The sequence below is a fragment of the Mytilus galloprovincialis genome, chromosome 6, assembly GCF_965363235.1.
Source record: "Mytilus galloprovincialis chromosome 6, xbMytGall1.hap1.1, whole genome shotgun sequence".
In the NCBI taxonomy this organism is placed as follows: domain Eukaryota; kingdom Metazoa; phylum Mollusca; class Bivalvia; order Mytilida; family Mytilidae; genus Mytilus; species Mytilus galloprovincialis.
This window is the reverse complement of record NC_134843.1, coordinates 43,923,415-43,942,952: the sequence shown is the minus strand read 5'-3', so window position 1 is coordinate 43,942,952 and position 19,538 is coordinate 43,923,415. Positions and strand designations below refer to the sequence as shown.

The 19,538-nt window shown below is 30.0% G+C and overlaps 1 protein-coding gene across 2 annotated transcripts in view; it reads right to left on the bottom strand.

Moving 5' to 3' along the window:
• Window positions 1–5,508: 5,508 nt before the first annotated feature.
• The window catches only part of LOC143079662 (uncharacterized), a 40,774-nt gene continuing 26,744 nt past the window's right edge, over window positions 5,509–19,538 (bottom strand). For both annotated transcript variants that reach the window (XM_076255126.1, XM_076255127.1), the window contains exons 4-7: window positions 13,089–13,186; window positions 10,286–10,421; window positions 9,606–9,661; window positions 5,509–8,922 (exon numbers count right to left, since the gene is read on the bottom strand). In XM_076255126.1, the coding sequence (XP_076111241.1) occupies window positions 8,192–8,922; window positions 9,606–9,661; window positions 10,286–10,421; window positions 13,089–13,186 (1,021 nt within the window). In that variant the 3' untranslated portion in view covers window positions 5,509–8,191. The remainder of the gene's footprint in view (window positions 8,923–9,605; window positions 9,662–10,285; window positions 10,422–13,088; window positions 13,187–19,538) is intronic.

Sequence of the window (19,538 nt, the reverse complement as noted above, 5' to 3'; positions counted from 1 at the left end):
TCCTGATAAAGGGAATAAAGGACTCTGAGATTGTACGATCTGAGCAAGATTGGCCTATTAATTTTAAGAATTTTGACTAACCACGTCACAAAATTGAAATTGACTCCTCTGATTGAATAAAATGTTGTTATTATGCCCCTGTCGCTTTGGGATGGGGGCAAGAAGAGTTACCTTAAATCCATTGTGTACGTCCCGAAATTGGTTTCTGTTTTCTTACTTCAGTTTGCCTCAACCAAATGGTATAAAAGTTAAACATAATGCTTATTACCACAATACTCAGATCAAGTACGAAATTGGGTAGCTGCTAGCATCACTTTTACTGTTCTTGTGTTATGTCCCTTTATAAAGTTATATGCAAGTACAGGCATCATCTGTGTCCAATGGACACGTTCCCCATTTATTTTGTTTAAATTATTACAATTCACAGGCTTCATTCATATCATATAGCTGGTTATTTTCACGGGTGTAAAATTTTGCGATTTACCTTGAATAAGGTATATGCACAGGCACTCGTCTCAGAAAAAAATAATTCCTATATACCTTTATATAACACAAGGTACTTAACTGGCGATTTAGAAAAATGTCAGGCGGTGATAAAATTCCGTTTTACACCGATTTCTCGACGATGGATTGGCAATAAACGCGTCACGTCTCTATATATCTCGATTTCCAATTGGTCAATTTTATGGGAAAGTCTAAATGATTCTCGGAGTTATCTGATCTTGTTTCATTTCATACGTAAAGTCAAGAGAGAGTCTGAATGACATTGACGTCATGGGAAAATTTGTAACTTATTAGACATACCACTTTTAAGATTTTTTCATCATATCTTATACAATTTTACTAACTGGATGATAAGTTCTATTCATACGTAAACTAACAGTTTTTTCTGAAACAATTTTTATAATTAATCATTTACTGCGAGACGTTTATTGCCAGTTTTGTGTCGGTAGACGAAATAATTACGATTGACATACTTGGGTAGGATGGCTACAGATGATTCCGACAACAAAAGTAGTCCTGTTCTACACCATTGTGAAGATAATCAATTTTGATTTACGACATACCAAGTTTTAGTGGGGTTGACAGCCGAGAAATCGGCATTTAACGGAATTTCGTCACCGCTTGACATTTTTCTAAATCTCGAGTTAAGTACCTTGTGGTATATAGGGGAAAAAAATTCTGAGACAAGTGCCTGTGAGTATTTGAAATATTTTGGCGTTTATTATTTCACATAAGAAATGTATTTTGTGTTTTTCTATTTGCTACAAAAATTAATTATTGGTAATTATAAAAAAGAAGATGTGGTATGATTGCCAATGAGACAACTCTCCACAAGAGACACTTGTTCTCCAACATTCACTTTCATATGTGACAAACAACAAAACACAACCAAAAAGAATTGAGAAATACAAATCTCACCAAAACTTTTGTGAACTCAGGTGTTCAGGAAAGGGTAAGGAGTTCTTTCTCTACCAATCATTGTCGAGCCTGCAACTTTTGTTGCAGAAAGCTCGACATAGGGATAGTGATCCGGCGGCGGCGGCGGCGGCGGTGTTAGCTCACTTCTTAAAAGCTATATATTTTAGAAGGTGGAAGACCTGGATGCTTCATATTTTGTATATAGATGCCTCATGTTACGAAGTTTCCGTCAGTCACATGTCCATTGTCCTTGACCTCATTTTCATGGTTCAGTGACCACTTGAAAAAAAAGTTCAGATTTTTTGTAATGTTAAATTCTCTCTTACTGTAAGTAATAGGATAACTATATTTCGTATGTGCGTACCTTGCAAGGTCCTCATGCCCGTCAAACAGTTTTCACTTGACCTCGACCTCATTTCATGGATCAGTGAACAAGGTTAAGTTTTGGTGGTCAAGTCCATATCTCAGATACTATAAGCAATAGGTCTAGTATATTCGGTGTATGGAAGGACTGTAAGGTGTACATGTCCAACTGGCATGTGTCATCTGACCTTGACCTCATTTTCATGGTTCAGTGGTTATAGTTAAGTTTTTGTGTTTTGGTCTGTTTTTCTCATACTTTATGCAATAGGTTTACTATATTTGTTGTATGGAATGATTGTAAGGTGTACATGTCTAGTGGGCAGATGTCATCTGACCTTGACCTCATTTTCATGGTTCAGTGGTTATAGTTAAGTTTTGTGTTTTGGTCTGTTTTTCTCATACTTTATGCAATAGGTTTACTATATTTGTTGTATGGAATGATTGTAAGGTGTACATGTCTAGCAGGCAGATGTCATCTGACCTTGACCTCATTTTCGTGGTTCAGTGGTCAAAGTTAAGTTTTTGAGTTTTGGTCTTTTTATGTAATACTATATGTCATAGGTCAACTATATTTGGTATATGGAAATATTTTATGATCTATATGTCAGTCGTGCAGGTTTTATTTGACCTTGACCTGGTTTTCACGGTTCATTGCTCAGTGTTAAGTTTTTGTGTTTTGGTCTATTTTCTTAAACTATAAGCAATAGGCTCAACTATATTTGTCATGTTTGTTGTATGGAAGCATTGTTAGCTGTACATGTCTGCCTGGCATATGGTTCAACTGACCTTGACCTCATTTTCATGATTCATATTAAGTTTATGTGACAGTCGTAATAAAGCTTTATATTTAGGAGTATCAACATAATATCAATGATTAGTAAAGAAGGCGAGACATTTCAGTGTGTGCACTCTTGTTTTGCTTAAATATAAATCAGACAGGCTATAGTAAGTAATTAGGTCTCTTGCCATAGCAGATTGTTACATATTTCTTGTTTCTCTTCTTTTTATGCCCCACCTACGATAGTAGAGGGTCATTATGTTTTCTGGTCTGTGCGTCTGTTCGTTCGTCTGTGCGTCCATTGGTTGGTCTGTGTGTCCGGTCATCCCATTTCAGGTTAAAGTTTTTGGTCAAGGTAGTTTTTGATGAAGTTGAAGTCCAATCAACTTCAAATTTAGTACACATGTTCCCCATGATATCTCCTTACTAATTTTAATGCCAAATTAGATTTTTGACCTCAATTTCACAGTCTACTGAACATAGAAAATGATAGTGCAAGTTACAGGTTAAAGTTTTTGGTCAAGGTAGTTTTTGATGAAGTTGAAGTCCAATCAACTTGAAACTTAGTACACATGTTCCCTATGATATTAACTTTCTAAATTTCAATGCCAAATTAGGTTTTTACCCCAATTTCACGGTCCACTGAACATAAAAAATGATAGTGCGAGTGGGGCATCTGTGTACTGGGGACACATTCTTGTTTGTTACTATTTTCAAATTTCTTAATCTGTGTGAGAAAGATATTTCTCTTCACTGGAATTATCTGTTCTCAGCAAATTGATTGGTAAAAATTTTATTATGGCAGCAAATTTTCTTGGTTACTTCTGAATTTTCTCTTGTGACGTCATGAAAAAAAGTGAACATGTCTTATTTATTTGTACTCTTCTCTCTGTTTTGGTTTTTTTTTACTGTCATGTTGATTTTTTATTGCCATTTAACATTCTCAGTTCAGTATCTCCTCCCTGCATTCAAATACCAATATCAATTGCCTAGGATTGTCAGTTTTCCTGTCAAAGTTAAAGGTTAGTGGTTCTTTCCAGGCACTCCAGCTTCTTCTACTGATAAAATCTGACTGGCACGAAAAATAGCTAATATTACTGATAGTGACATTAACAACCTATCAATCAATCAAAACAATCAGATACAATTGCCAATAGTTACACAGTGAGATAATCCACAGCATTATGTCACTATTTTTGAGATTTCTTTGACAATTTGAATAGGAAATTAGTTGATATAAGCTCATGTATTCTTCAAACCAACACAGATGAAGTGTTATTGACATCCAACCTAGAATAGACTCAAACTGGTACTGGAAGGGTAAATTTGGCCTGCATTTTCAGTACAATTTTTCCCCCTCTGTTGCAGTCTCCACTATTACTTTAAAATGAAGAATAGCAATAAAAACACTGTTCCATTGGTTTGTGTTTTGTTATTCTGCATCAGGAATTAGTGCACCATATCTCTTCTTTTTTATTTACTGAAAAATCTTAACCTTTTGAGTCTACTTTTGATTTCTTTCTTGTCATATAGTGGTAAAATACATGATCTTCCAACTGGTATTTTTTCCCAAATAAATGAAGTGTTATAGCAAATATATACACATCAAAATGTCCTAGAATGTATTTTTCTCTAAATGAACCTAGTTCATGGGTTAGTTCATTCATAAAATCAAAATTGGAAACTTCTATTGATCAAGTCCTTACGTAGGACCTCCATAAAATCCTATGACATGGTACACTGCACTGTCAAGTAATGATATTATTTCATTTTGATCACATCTAGATACAGTTGGCAGTCTCTCTTACAGGATTAATCTACCACATGACAGAGAGGTCATGTGATCACAAATGGAATGACATGTGTCCAGCTTGACAAATTACTTGATCCAACTTTGATAGTATTTATTGGAAAAAATAATTACATTGTCCAATTTCGGTGCAAAGGTTATACTGTATAAACATAGGAAATATATTAAGAAAGTCTGAAGCGCCAACAGGGAATTAAATCACACCAACGAAAATAGTTTATTTGATATCTTATTAATTTAACGCATGATTTTTAGAAACCTGGTTTGTTGGGTAACTATCTAATTCAACAAAGATTGACATGCCGCTAATTTAAGTTTATTATCTTATTTATACAGATAGGGAATGCCATTTGTGGTTTGTCTCATGAATGTGATTTTTAATTTGAATCTTTATCAAATGAAAAAATAATTTCCTGGTTCAGAAGATAAAACTATTGCAAAAAGATGCGGAGGGCATCCTTTGCAAATACAATCAATCAGTAGGCGACAAGATTTCTAAAAAAAACTTAAAGTGTTATGCCCCTTGGAAACATTCATTATATGAAAAATTGCATCATTAATGATATCATGTACACAATTCTTGTCAGAATTTTATGAAACTTATATTGTTGGTTTATATCAGCAATGTCTTGGACAAGTTAAAAAACAGTGCCAATCAATTATTTTTGAAAGAGTTATGTCCCTTGGAAACATTGAATACATGAAAAATAGCATTGTTAACACTCTCAGGTGTACAATTCTTGCCAGAATTTTATAGAACTTGCATCATTGGTTTTTATCAGCAATGTATAAGATCAGATTGAAATATTTTTGAAAGCATTATGCCCCTAGTTAATATTAGTTATATTTAGAATGACATTGAGTTTGCTCTGAAACATTAATTTTTATGAAGTTTAGTGGAGCAAAAAACATTTTGATGGTGATGAATAAAACTCAGTTTACATGTGTGCTCCTTCTGCTGAATATAATGTCTCTCAAAAATTAGTTGATCAAGCCATTCCCTGTCAGGTTAACTATGAATATTATAAGTGACATAAGCATTGAAGATAATGATAAAAAGAAGAGATGTACTGATTGTTTTGTATTGTGATATTTCTGCAGGTTTGTGTTGGTCATTTAAATAAGAACAGTAAAACAGTTTTCATTTATGTTTATTTTTATAAAGACACATACTTAAGCAAAACACTTTTCTTTGTACATTTCATATTTTAAAATTTGGACAACAATTATAAATAAATAAAACAATAAATGTAATGAACATCAAGAAATAATTATAAAAAATACAAATAAATAAATATAAACTAATAGTTTTATCACAGGCAAATGAAAATAAAACATGATATACAGAACAGACACGAAATGGAATTTATGCAATAGCATCTAGACATTTAGCGTAAAAAAAATTGAGGTTATTTTAGTGAAGCAATGATTACCTTAGAAGGTTGACTTTTTGTTTTTAATGCTAATTGATGCTAAAGATTATAATCATGTCAATTTATTTACAAATAGTTGGTAATTGATATTTTTTTTTTTTGAAATTTCTGTAACATAATTATTTATGTTCTTTTATGCAACCTTCTATGCTATGAAAATAATTGAAAACTTTCATTTAAAAAAAGGTGAATTTGAAAGATATTTTCTTCTTTTTTTTGTTTTGCTTTCAAGTAAAAAGCATATATTTTGCCAAGAAAACAGTTGAAAACAGGAAATAATATGTTCTTGTTTGCCTCAAAAATAGATATGCAATATATATAGCTTTTATATTATTTTCAATTGATATGTATATAATATCAATATTATATAATGAAATTGTTTCAACTGGAATTATTTTCAACATATATCCGCTGAAACAGAATAAAGAAATTGATAATACTTGGCCTACTATGGACCATATATGATACCATTTGAGGATCTTTGTGTGTACCATCATATATGTTCTTAAATATGTCTTTTTAATAAACATATCTTTTCAAACATTTTTATCACATAAAATATTGTATGAAAACCTGTTAATAATTTTCAGTAAAGTAAAGCTGCATGCAACCTTTTATATATACTAGCTATAAAATTATAAGAAGTACACAAATAGTTTTTTATTATGTTTTATATTTTATATATCAAGTTATATCTGTAGATATTGGTATATGTATTACTTAATCCACAGTTGAATGAATAGTAACAATTTGAAATAGACAAGTTTATGAAACTTTAAAATCAAGTCTACCTTATTTAAAAAAAAAAAAGACCTGTTTTTTTCTTTTTCATATATATATATTATAAAAAAGACTTCAACAGTATCATGTAAATATTATGGTTTTGTCACAAAGAGCGTAGGAGATTTGAAAATTAAAAAATATTACAATAAACACAAAAAGACCATATGTACAAAAAGAAAAATATAATATTGCATCCATTATATGGATAAATAGTACATTTGTACATTAAATTTAATATCATTCCGTTATTTGAATGATAAACAAAAAAATAATTCTTAATGTGCAACTGAATGTTAATTACTGGTTTTCACTTACTGTTACAATGACATGTACAGCATCAAAACAATTTTACTTATCAATAATAACTTAAAATATCATTACAGTCATGTAAAACAGAAAAAAATGCTGGCCAGTTTCTTGATATTAATTGCTTCAGTCTTTCCCCCTTAAAAAATTATGTTTTCTACAATGATTTCCCCAAAAACAAAATCCTAATGGAGGTACAACCCTCAGACTAATCTTAAAATTCAGAAACATGATGCATGACAGTTGTAGTTCATCTTTTTAATATTTTCTGCTAATTACATGGCTTACATTTAGACCAAAGATCACCGTTTAATTTCATTTAGACCAAAGGTCATCTTTACAACCTTTAAAAACAATCCAGGATATCTAATCTGACTCAAAATGGTGATCTGATTACATTTGTACTATGATACGCTTACTATGAATAATTAATATGTACTTGAATTGCTGAAAGATGTAAAAAGAAATATGTATTGACCAATAACAGAGAATGACTGTAGCACAAGCCTTGCCCCTTAAGAAAGTCATCTACCAGAACTCATGAAAAAAAATTGCTTTGGTTGAAACTTGTGATCAATGTTTATTTGGCAAAAAATGTTCCTGAAAATGGACAATTCTTGCCAAAATCTGGTTATTCACCCTTTTCATAGTCAACATTTCCCTAGTACTGCTTAGTAATAATTTTTGTAATTAGCAAATTTGAGAATCAATATATGTTAACGGTTATTAAACCTTTATGGATGATGTTTGTTATACCAGTACTGAGAAGTTAAACTATTTAAAATCACATTAATTTCAGACCTTGCTCAAATTACAATAACCTCATTTATTTTTTATACCAAAGATTGAATTTCATATATCTTTTTTTTGCATTCAAATGTAAGCTTGAGTTATTGAATTTTTTATGATATTTACCTTATTTTCCCATCACTGACCAATGTTACCACATAAAAAGTTAGCATACTTGAAATTTACACTACTTGGTGTAGAATATATTCATGTTCAATGCAAATAATGACCTGCATTTTACAAATTTTTGTAAATTTTTCTAGAAAAATCAGTAAAGGTGACTTTTATAAAGTCATATATCTATCATTACAATAACTTAATACCATATATAAAAGACCTTAATACTGCAAGCAAATGTATGAATTTCCTGTAGCATGCCAAAAGCTTATTTGTATACTGGTATTTACATTCTAAAAGTAAATGAGAATACATTTTTAAAAATCCATAGGCAAGTGAGTTTCAATTGCACATAGAAATAAAAGCACAATCTGGCATAGGATAAGAGAGTCAGGATCCACTTCCTGTTGTTGACAAATTGCATTCGTTGACGGACACTTTTAAGGCATCATATGTTTGTTCAAGGTTGTCCTTTTCACGAGCTGACACATCAAGTAGCTCATAGGAATGTACTTTTGCTGGCGGTGCTGCTGGATTTTGTTCACTATTCGGCACAACAACATTGCTAAAATCTATATAGTCGTTTGACACACTGTTTTCTGAGCATTTTGAAGGACTGTTATATCCATTTGTGTCACTTCTTGCACAAATGTCTGCATTGTTATTTACAGAGCTATCATCTCTACTACAATGCTGCAAACTATCTAATCTGATATTGTCATTAGAATTTTGTGAAAGACTTCCATTAACTGTAGTACCTGCTTCTTGCACAGGTTGTAGTATTTTCATGGCTGCATTTTCATAAGAACCAGAATTACTATCCAGTGAAGGACATTTTTCAATGCTTTCCATTGTTTTCTCTATTGTTTCAATTCCGTTATTCCCAGAAACCAGTGATATTAACACATCTCTTGTATAATGGTTATTGTTTGAATGTTGCTCAGGTGGAGGAAATTCCTGTACATAGTCGTTACCTTCAGACACACTATCAACAATAGGGTACTTATCCTTGGCATGATATTCTGGTATTTCTTCATATTCTGACTCAATCAACCGTGAACTTCCATTTTTGTAATGATAATCACCTTGTCCTTCTAAATAAGGAGCTGATGGTTCTACACCTACAATATAAACATTATTTTTAATTCATAACTAGAAAATTCAATTTTAAAGACAATTTGATCTGTTAGATAAAAGATTTAACCCTGGGTTATATAACTTATATTTAACAAAGAGATGAATAACTGGGTCCTGGTCATACTGAAGATTCTACATCCAAAGCATGTATTAGATATTGTCATATTCCTTTCTCCTAGAAGATAAGAGTATGTAATTTACCTACTAATTATTGTTCATGACCTACCCAATATGTACTTGCTTTTAAGTGAATGTTTTAGTCAAAATCATCCACCCCTACTTTCCCTAGCACAGGCTGTCATGCATGTATGCAGTGGCGGATCCAGGGGGGGGGGGGGTCCGAACGCCCCTTTTTTTTGGACTATCAATGCATTTGAATGAGGACATGTAGTTGGAACCACCCCTTTGTTCTTGGTAAGGAACACCCCCCTTTTTAAAATGGCCGAATCTGCCCCTGGTATGTATTGAATGTGCTGGCTGACCAACCACAGTTGCCAGCCTCTAGAAATTAGAAATCATGTCATGTTTAGATATAGCATGCCCTTAAAAAAAATGTATGCCTTGATTTTTTGGTCTTAAAATCTTAGAATTTTTGTTACACAATCAACTATTGTAAACTGCTATAATATTCTATATAGTTGCCTGTTAATTTAAAAACTTTTTTTACCTATTATATCCTCTTCATACATTCTGTGTCTTCTGTTAAAGAAATTTTCGATAAATCTGTAAAAAAAGAAGGTAAAAATTAACATCTTGGTTTTCTCAACAAAGATGTACAGCACTTCTTGTTCTTTTGGTAATTTCTGATAACTTTTTTGACAATCGAATCTTTAAACTAAGCTTTTCTTGTTGACGGTCACACTGAAACATGCAACAAGTACTTTTTGTTTAACCTGATTTTTTTCCTTGCTCATTGCTGTCTCCTGACCCTCAACTCTAATTCTCATTATGTTCATATGAAAAATCTGATGGAATTTTGTATTATGAAATGACATAAAAAGGTTTCGTAAGCGGCAGGTGGTCAAGATAAGGGCTGTAGATTTATTTTATTTCATGGCTATCAAATGATAAGACAAAATGATACACTCCAGTTTTCTTGTTTCCATCATTTTAATGAAAATTTCATATATATAACATTCAATTGCAGAGGCAGATATCGGGAGCACCTAAAGAGGTCAAATGACTCAAAACTTTGATATGTTCCATTTTTTTTTGTTACTGTAGTAAAAATCATCGAAAGTCAGATTGCTTTCCCCACAAGCCGAAACCATTTACAAAGGTTGCTGGATTGGTCACTGAATTAAATCATAAATGGTACTTGAGTTTTGTTTTGTAACAATAACATACCTTGGTTGTTTTTTCCGACAGAAACTAATGACGATGATCAGCAATATGATAACTAGAGCTGCTGTTGCTGATCCAAATGTAATCGCCAAGAACTTCTGATCATTTTCATCTAGACCACTTTTTCCCTTTTGGGCTTCTACAATGACATATAAAATATAACATAGCATTTTCTTGCTGAGCTCATCTGACTTATTAGGTAGTCCAAAACGTAATTTACATTAAATGTGGTACTTTTAATACATAAAATGGCCTGTACCTAAAGGGGTGAATAAAACAAATTGCAAAGTCAAAATTTATAGTGATGCACTTTTGATAAAAATTTTAGATGCTGAATCAGATGCATCAAATATTCCACAATATAAGAATCAATACAAGTAACAGAAATTGCGAGAGCAGAGTACTGAAGACATATTCAAATCATAAAATAAAGTGATGGAGTGAAAAAAGGATATTATCATTATCTTTTGGAATCAGTTATTAAAAGTACCAATAAGATAAATTGGATATGTTGAAATTGTATTTAGTAAAATTGACTAAATCTTGAAATATCTGATAAACACATGGTTTCATTCCTTAATTAAACATCAAGAAAAAGTCCATTTGAACATTTACACAGTATTGTCTAGGATTTAATGTATTTTTGAAGCTATATTACATTCAGTATTGACTAAATGGCCTGTGATGTGACAATATAATCCCCTTGTGACATTCCATCATTTTCTATTACCAATAATTTCTAATTATGTATTATCTCCACCAGTAGAGATATGATATGATTGATGAAATCACGACAACCAAATGATCAGGTACATAAATATTGGGGTTGCTTAGAAAATATAAAAAGTACTTAGTAAAAGATTTAGTGAGGGTGTAGATATCATTTTCAGTTCAACCTAATTTTATTAATTTATGAATAAAAAGTGAATTGAGATAAATAGCAATAAGACAGGAACCTAACACCACAAAAATTTTAGGCATTTAATAGTCAGAAAATACATGTAGTCTTTAACAATGAACTGCATTTGTTGGTGTTTTTAAGACAATCTTCCTTTTGGTGTTATCAGAAAAGTTCAGATTGCTTCTATCGGCTGTATTTAATCCTATGAGATAATTAATAATTTCAGGAGATTCCTTTAAGTCCTATTTTCTACATCAGTACATGTTTTTGATTATAACTTACATCAGCTCCTAAATTCCTTATTAGTTCATCTTCCCATTTCTTACTTACAAATCATAAATCAGATGCTTTTTAATTTATCAAAGGCGTTGGGTTACTGTCCTTTTGATATTTACCCCATATCTTTAATTCATATTAGTTGTTATAAAGAAGTGTGTTTTTCACTATTTAATGTACATGTCCCATACAGAGCCTTAATGAACAAAATGATACAAGAATACTTCCTAAATTGTTACTAGATTAAGTAAAAGCTGAAAAATATAATCAATTACAAGTCAATCTTGAATGCCCTGTGGACTCTAGTTGGTTGTGAAATGTAATTTGTCTCAGAAATATCACTGAATATTATCTAAATAATAGCTAATCCGTTGAGGATGAGGTTCAGACCCTTAGGATTCTATCTGTCTGAAGTAATGGCTAAATTCCAAGAAAACTTGTTATAAACCATTGATGGAGTTTTGATGATACATTCCCTAACACAATTTTCTGCCTCCATTAAGTCTAAAACATTATTATATTAAACATCTTCTTGTTTTATCGACATGGCATGTTTTGTTTCTTGGGTAAATTTAATAATTTTTCCTGAAACAAGCAATGAATCTTGTCACTTCAGTATCATTTTTATGATTGGTTATGGAGAAAATAACGAAAAGATTGCATCATAAATTTTGTTCAGACATGCAAACTGAGGGTGCTAACCAAGCATTAGTTCATTTTTTAAATTAATATATCATTATATGCTGTAAAATTTGTTTGTATTCTCAAGTCAACTATTGTGTTTCAAACCAAAATTCAATTATTCTGCTCCATTAAATGATTGCTTTTGTCACTTTGATGAGTGCCTTGTAATTTCTAATAGCAAATTAGAGTTTATGTTCTCTCAAAATTTTATATTATCAACTTTCATATGACAGAAGTGTCAAACCAATTGCATTCAAATTTTGGTGTAAAAAATATAATTTAATAAAACCAAAAAAAGTAATGAATCGTTTTAAATTTTTCTAATCCTCATTAAATATTAAACTGAAATATTTAATCGTCCTTAAACTTCAGCCACAATTTATCAGTATTTTTCTTACAGGTATGATTCAGTTGCACTTATGGAAATCAATAGCAGATTTTGTTGTTTTAACATCTTCATATTGTGATACTAGATCATTCAACATATGCTTAGTTAATGTCCTTGAAAATAATATTTTTACTTGGTCTCAAAATTTATTGATATTCATTAATCTATTGACAAAATATTTGAGCGTGTTTTAAACTTTTTTTCTAGTGATCTTTTAAAACCAAATCCAAAAGAATTTTTGTCAATATAATGGAATTGTATGTGACTGTCATACAAGTGAGAGGTTTAGTTATTTATAAACCTGGTTTAATCCACAATTTTCTACATCAGAAAATGCCAAAAGCAAGTCAGAAATATGACAGTTGTTGTCTATTCTTTTGATAGGTTTGAGCTTATGAATTTGCTATTTGATATAAAGGGACTTTTCCTTTTGAATTTTCCTCAGAGTTCAGTATTTTTGTGATTTTACTTTTTGCCATGCAAGGAAATTATAGTCTTATACATGTTGTACTGAGTGTTGGTTGTTTTATTTTCCATGTATTTTACAAAATACATACCTGATCCAGGATTTTTACAATTCAGTTCATGCTGACAACAAACTTTCTGTTCTTTATATACTTGAGTCTTTGCACTGGGAAAGTTCACTGTTTCTAACCTGTTAAATGTAAAACATGGATTTAATCAACTCTTTTTCAAAAGCTAGTCCATACATCCTGCAAAGAAATGTGATTTTTTGCAAGTTTAAGACCGTAAAATGCAAAAAAAATCAATGCCACCTAAAAATGAAATCTTGTAGTAAAATATCTTATAGTGTTTGAATGAGTTGCTAATATCATATCTATTGATAAGACATTATCAAAGCATGGCAGTTAAAACCTTTTCCCCAAATGATTTTTTTTTAAAGACAGCATATATGTAAGGAAACATTAAGATTGAATATACTATTATTGATTTCATAGACTAATGTCTTGTCATAATGGTTAATAATTGTTTAGATTCATGACGCCTAGACTTCAAGTCATAAAACTTTGCTCAGTATTCAGAGTACAAATTTGTGCTATAAAATAAGAAATATTCAGCAAGGATTTTGCAAGTTGGGATTTAATACAGGATATCTTTTATACTGTAAATTTGAAATAAATGAAAATTTATTACGATTTTTTTATGATTGACAAAACAACTAAAGTTATTGAATTTTAGTTGCACATGCCAATTTTTCTGTATTTTTTATGGTTGTTTTTCTGAGTTTTAGTTTTAGTACAATAACCCTACTGGATAAAATTGACATTGAGACCTTAAACCTTTTTATAAATTCTTCTCTTATTGTCGTAAATACAGATTTCCTCTTTCTAAATTTGATTCAAGAAAAAATATCATATATCTTCTTCCTAATTTGAACTTTTAAATAAAAATTGTGCAAATTTTTATGATTATTCCTTTACCAAAAATCCTAATTCAGATGAATAAAGAGTTTTCCCAAAACTATGTTTCCAATATCCTAACATTGGATGGTTTGGGATATTATATTTTACACTCCTTTTGGTTACACTGAAACCTCAATCCTAAAATGTTCAAAAATCTTATCTAGATCAGAGCATTCCTTATGAGAATTGACCCAGAAAAATTGGAATGTGCAACTAAAATTCAATACCTTTAGTTGTTTTGTCAATCATAAAAAAATCGTAATAAATTTTCATTTATTTCAAATTTACAGTATAAAAGATATCCTGTATTAAACCCCAACTTGCAAAATCCTTGATGAATATTTCTTATTTTATTTTTTTATAATCCCTTAAGCATCAATCCAGCCCAACAAAAAACATTATACATCCTGTTGCAGTAAAATCTCCATTAGGAAATTATCCTTGCATTCAATAATTTAAGTTTATGTCCCAATGAAATACTGGATTAATTAGTTAATGCAGGAGAATAATTATCATAACACTCTAACATTAGTTTGTTTATAGTAATTACATTAACCAAGATCAATGCTCTGAGACCAATGTTCCCTAAAAACCATTAGAAAGATGAATTTTATCCCATAATATATATCCAATGGACATTAAGTCAGGCTTGAAAACTGCTATGTAGTTGGCTTTTGACACTTTATTAAGGCCAAGACAATTAAATGGTTTGGCTGTTTATGGCCAATACAATTTAATAGTTTGGTTGTTTTTTTGCATTCTCATTTAAACTGAAACTTTGTAATGAGCTATCTCTATCTAACTTCATTGATGGTCAGAAGTTGTTGTCCATCTGTGTTTGTTGGAAGATTTTAATGTTTATAAGATATTTTTTAATATATGTACAAATATGTAGGGAAAAAAATTGTCTTTGGTTGTCATACTACCAACATTAATAAATAATCTGAAATTATATCTATGAAATAGGACAACCTTTGTTTAAATCAGAATTTTCAAATTACTGTAAATTGAGAAATTTTTTGCAATGGTTTTATAATTGAAAAAAAAAAAATTCAACAGCATAGGTTCTGCCAAAACTAAAACTCATATTTTAAATTTTTAAAGTGTTATGTGTTCCAGATGACAATAAATGTCAATTTTTTTTTACAAATGCTTAAGAGGGTGTCCATGGATAAACCAGGCAGTGGATGGCACATGACATTTTGTTTTCAAAATTTTTTCATCTATTTCATATCACAAATTCATTCTTTCTCAAAGTTAAAATTTTTTTTTTATTAACTGCAACAAATAAAGAGAAAAAAATACATAGAAAGCACTGAAAATTCATTAAAAAGGGGAGATAACTCTTCATTTTGTACAAAATTTTGTTGCATTGTTAGTGAACTTTAAAATCATTTTCTGAGCCATCCACTGTTGATTCAAAAATATCTTTGACATATATATCCTTTGTATGATATAAACATTGCATTGGAACCAAAAATTCAGCGGGAAAAAAATTATGTTGTGCCACCCATATCATAGGATTTGCCTGATATTTACTTGGACAGCCTCTTAATAAATTGGCAAAAGTAAATGCAAGTACATTTTTATACATAAATCAAGGATTTAAAAGAAAATACATGTTGTATTGTGGATTTGTTAATATTCATAGATTTTGTGGGTTTTGCTAAACCATGAAATAGGCTGATTATCTTTGTGCTTGTATGTTGCCTCTGACTATACAAAATATTGAATGATTTATTTTTGTAACCTGTAAAGATGCATCATAAGCTGCTATAGTCTATGAATAAAAACAAAACAGATATGGAATATTCATACTAAAATTCATAAAGACATGAATCCTTAAATGCAACTTTTTTATATACCTCATCATATTTTTATCATAAAAAATGCTAAATTTATTATTTAGATTTGAGGAAAACCTGCATTCAATTAATGTTACTAGATTTTATTTTATTTTAAAAGTTATTACATTTTTGTGTAACAACATAAATGGAAGGACCATTAAAGTGGTTTCTCAAAGGAATTAAATCTCAAAGCCCAATTCATCAGATATTCTACATGGTCTGTAGGACTTCTACTTTAGCAAAATTTTATATTGACAGAAAGGAAAGTCCCTTAATGTAAAAAGTCTATACAAAAATCTTTTATTGTCAACAATACACAATAAAATACAAAATTAAAATTTCATAAATCTGGTGAAATTAACCAGTCCTTATCACAGCTGATATTTAGAAGAATTTATGAGGCATAAAATAAATATGGAAACTAATTGGTAAACCTGATCAATTATTTATCATATAGTAAAACAATATTTGAACAGCTGATTTCAAATAGTTGTCTCATTTGATTTTAAAAGATACAGAAGCTTTTTTTATATGATTAATAATCAATGCTTTACCCCTGAAGATCAATGCTTTTAGAATATTATATGAAATATTAATATTAGATTATGAAATGGTGTCCAATATCTTCGATTACTTCAGTTTAATTATCTCAAATTCTAAAATAGTAAAATGATTTTAATAATTTATTCTTTTTAGTTAAAATTTGGTTTATCAACTTCATTTCATTTTATCGGTCATATCAGTGTGTTTTGTTGAACTGTGGAAGGTCACTTGTTCATCCATAGCCAGGGCAAACCAGAATTTATACTATAAGTTTAATGTTTTACAGCAAGTATTGGTTAGAGCAAAGGCTTGTCTAGACTAAAATAGGAATACGTATTGTGTAACAGTAATGGTGAAAACTACAAAAAAACTCAAAAATTGATATTTGTTTATTTTTACCTCCAATAATGAATTATATTGATGCAGTAAGTTTACTTTGAATGACTAAACCATTAAGTCCCTTATTAACAAATGAGCAATAAAACTTTACTCAGTACTAAAATTTGTGCATGAAACATCAAATCTAATATTCAGTTAGGTTGATTTCCAAGTTGGAGTAAGATAATTGGACTCAAAATTTTATGACAGCGAGCCAGATTTTCATAAATATCCATCTGGATGGTCTAGATAATAGATTCAACTTTTTTCCCCTGTAGCAAACAATAAAATGAAATGGAGAAAAAAGTAACCATTTTGATTCAATATGGAAATGATTTCTACACTTAACATAAAGGGGGATGATATTGCAACCAAAGTTTGTGGTATATCTAATTGGCAATTTGAAATTTAATTATGAAATTTAACCCAGGAAAGTGATAGATGCAATTTTATAAATAAATTTGAAATATATTATGGTCTTCACATAAGATTTAATCAAGGTGACCCAACTACAACATTCTAGTGACAAATTGTTCTTCATTATCATAAGAAGTGTAATATATACAGAAATACAAAAATGTTAGTATAGCCCTTAAAATATTAGCTTTAGGTAAAAGTTGAGAGCTCTTTTTACAAAAATATTTTCAATAAAAAATGATACTAGTGCTGAAATGTATCATCATATAGGCTTTTTTAGCTCACAATATATTTTGTGAAATGAATTGAAAATGTTTTGTAAAGAAAATCTGTTAATTTCTAATCACAATCTCAGCTATGTGGGCTACTCTTATGAAAACTGTCACAAAAGTAATTACCAAGGAAAATTAACTTTGGTTTAACAGTCCTCTGAAAAATGGAAGTAATGGTTCAAACAAGCAAATCAACCATTTATTTATACTTCTACCAATTTACTTTTTAATCAAGTCCCTGATTTTATTTCTAGATTAATGACATTAATGTTGACTTTTTATAATGAAGCACATGTATTAAAGAATCCCCATTAGAACAGAGTTTATTGATTAAAAGTAATGAATAAAACTTTACTGCACACTTTGAAAGCTATAAAATTATCTTTATAATGTTACCCAAAATGTTTGCTAAACAAAAAAGATAGTCATTAATGGGAAAAGATTATAAAAGCTTTCCATTGGGAGTCTATATAATCCAGATATCCTTTCCATTACAGTAACTTTTATCTCTAGAGAACCATTTTGGAAATTGTTTGACTATTTATTCCGAGAATTGATTTTCCTTCTGAAATACACTGCAGTGAAAATTGGTCATAGACATTGTAGAGTTTAGATAATGCTTGAATAAACATAAAATTGTGATATCACTGTCATTCCATAAGAGGGAGATGTTGTATTTTTTATTCTCCAACTAAATATTTGCATTTCCAGCTTATCTTTTGTCTCTGATGAGACTTATTTGTTTTATCGTTGACATTTTGATGAGACTTTAGATCGAGCATCCCTGATAAATGATTCCAAGATAGTACATGGTATTAGAATATCTGTACGACAGAAGATTGTCAGCCTATTCATGCAAACAATAACGGCACTTCATTTTACCAACACAAATAGTCAACTGATATCATGGACATCAAGCTTAATTGGAATGAGAAAAATAAGCATTCCATTTGCTCTTTTGCTAAAACAGGCGTAAAATGCTAAAACCCATTTAAATGAACAAAAGGATTCAATTTTCTGCTTTTCTCTCGAATTGCATAAAAGTCAATTAAACTGTCAAGGGTTCCATGACTTCGGAATAAAGGATTTATTTAAATCTGTTCAATTTATGGCATCAAAAAGACATTTTTGACACATTTATATTAGAGTGAAGGTTTAATATAGATTTTAGGACCCACAACTTAGAATATTGCCTCTTTTAATCATCTTTTGGTATTTCGTTTCCATGTTTGAATTTTTAACATTATACATTTATATAAATAACAAACCAAGTTTGAAGTTTACATTATATTTCAAAGTGAAGCAATTCTTAAACTTTGCTGTCTTTTTTCATTTATGGCAATTGAAAGTACTTTGAAATGAAAGCCATATGACTTACAATGGATTCAGGGGTACTAACTTTATTATTATTTTTTTTTTTGTGGGGGCGGGGGGTGCATTTCATTCAGAATTTGATTAAACAAAAAATTAATCTATTAATATTCAATTATTCCATAATCCACAAAAATAATTAGGATCCAAAAAAATGAATCCATTTGCAATACATCAGACAAACATGCATACAATATTGGTACATTGAAATAGAAAATGTACCACTTGATTATAAAAAATATATCCCAAAAATTTGAATCTGTAGTGTCAAATTTAATGACATATATAAAAAAATATAATACTGACTTCATGACCCCAAAAGATGAAATCATAATCTTCTGAAACTTTATTAAATATTCATACATTAACTATTTTTCTTTTGCCCTTTAGAAAAGTCAGTGTTTAAATTCTTTTCCAAGGTCTGTTAGTCTTTTAGGAATTATTATTCCAAAGTTAGAATTCAAATATCTTCAATACCTAAAGGCATACAAGATATTTATATTTGCTGATTTATGATTTTAAAATAACTAAAATCTATTAATTGTGTAAATTAAACATTTCTAAACTTTCCATATATCTTAAAAACTACTTGTTCAATATTTTCCATATATCTATTCTCCAAGAACTTTGCATTAAGACAGTGTTTGAAGTACAGACAATTCCAGGAAAAAATATATGGCGGAATTGGACAACATTTTTTATAATACCTCACCATCCACACTTTTTAATTTAAATTGTAACTAGAAATTATTTGC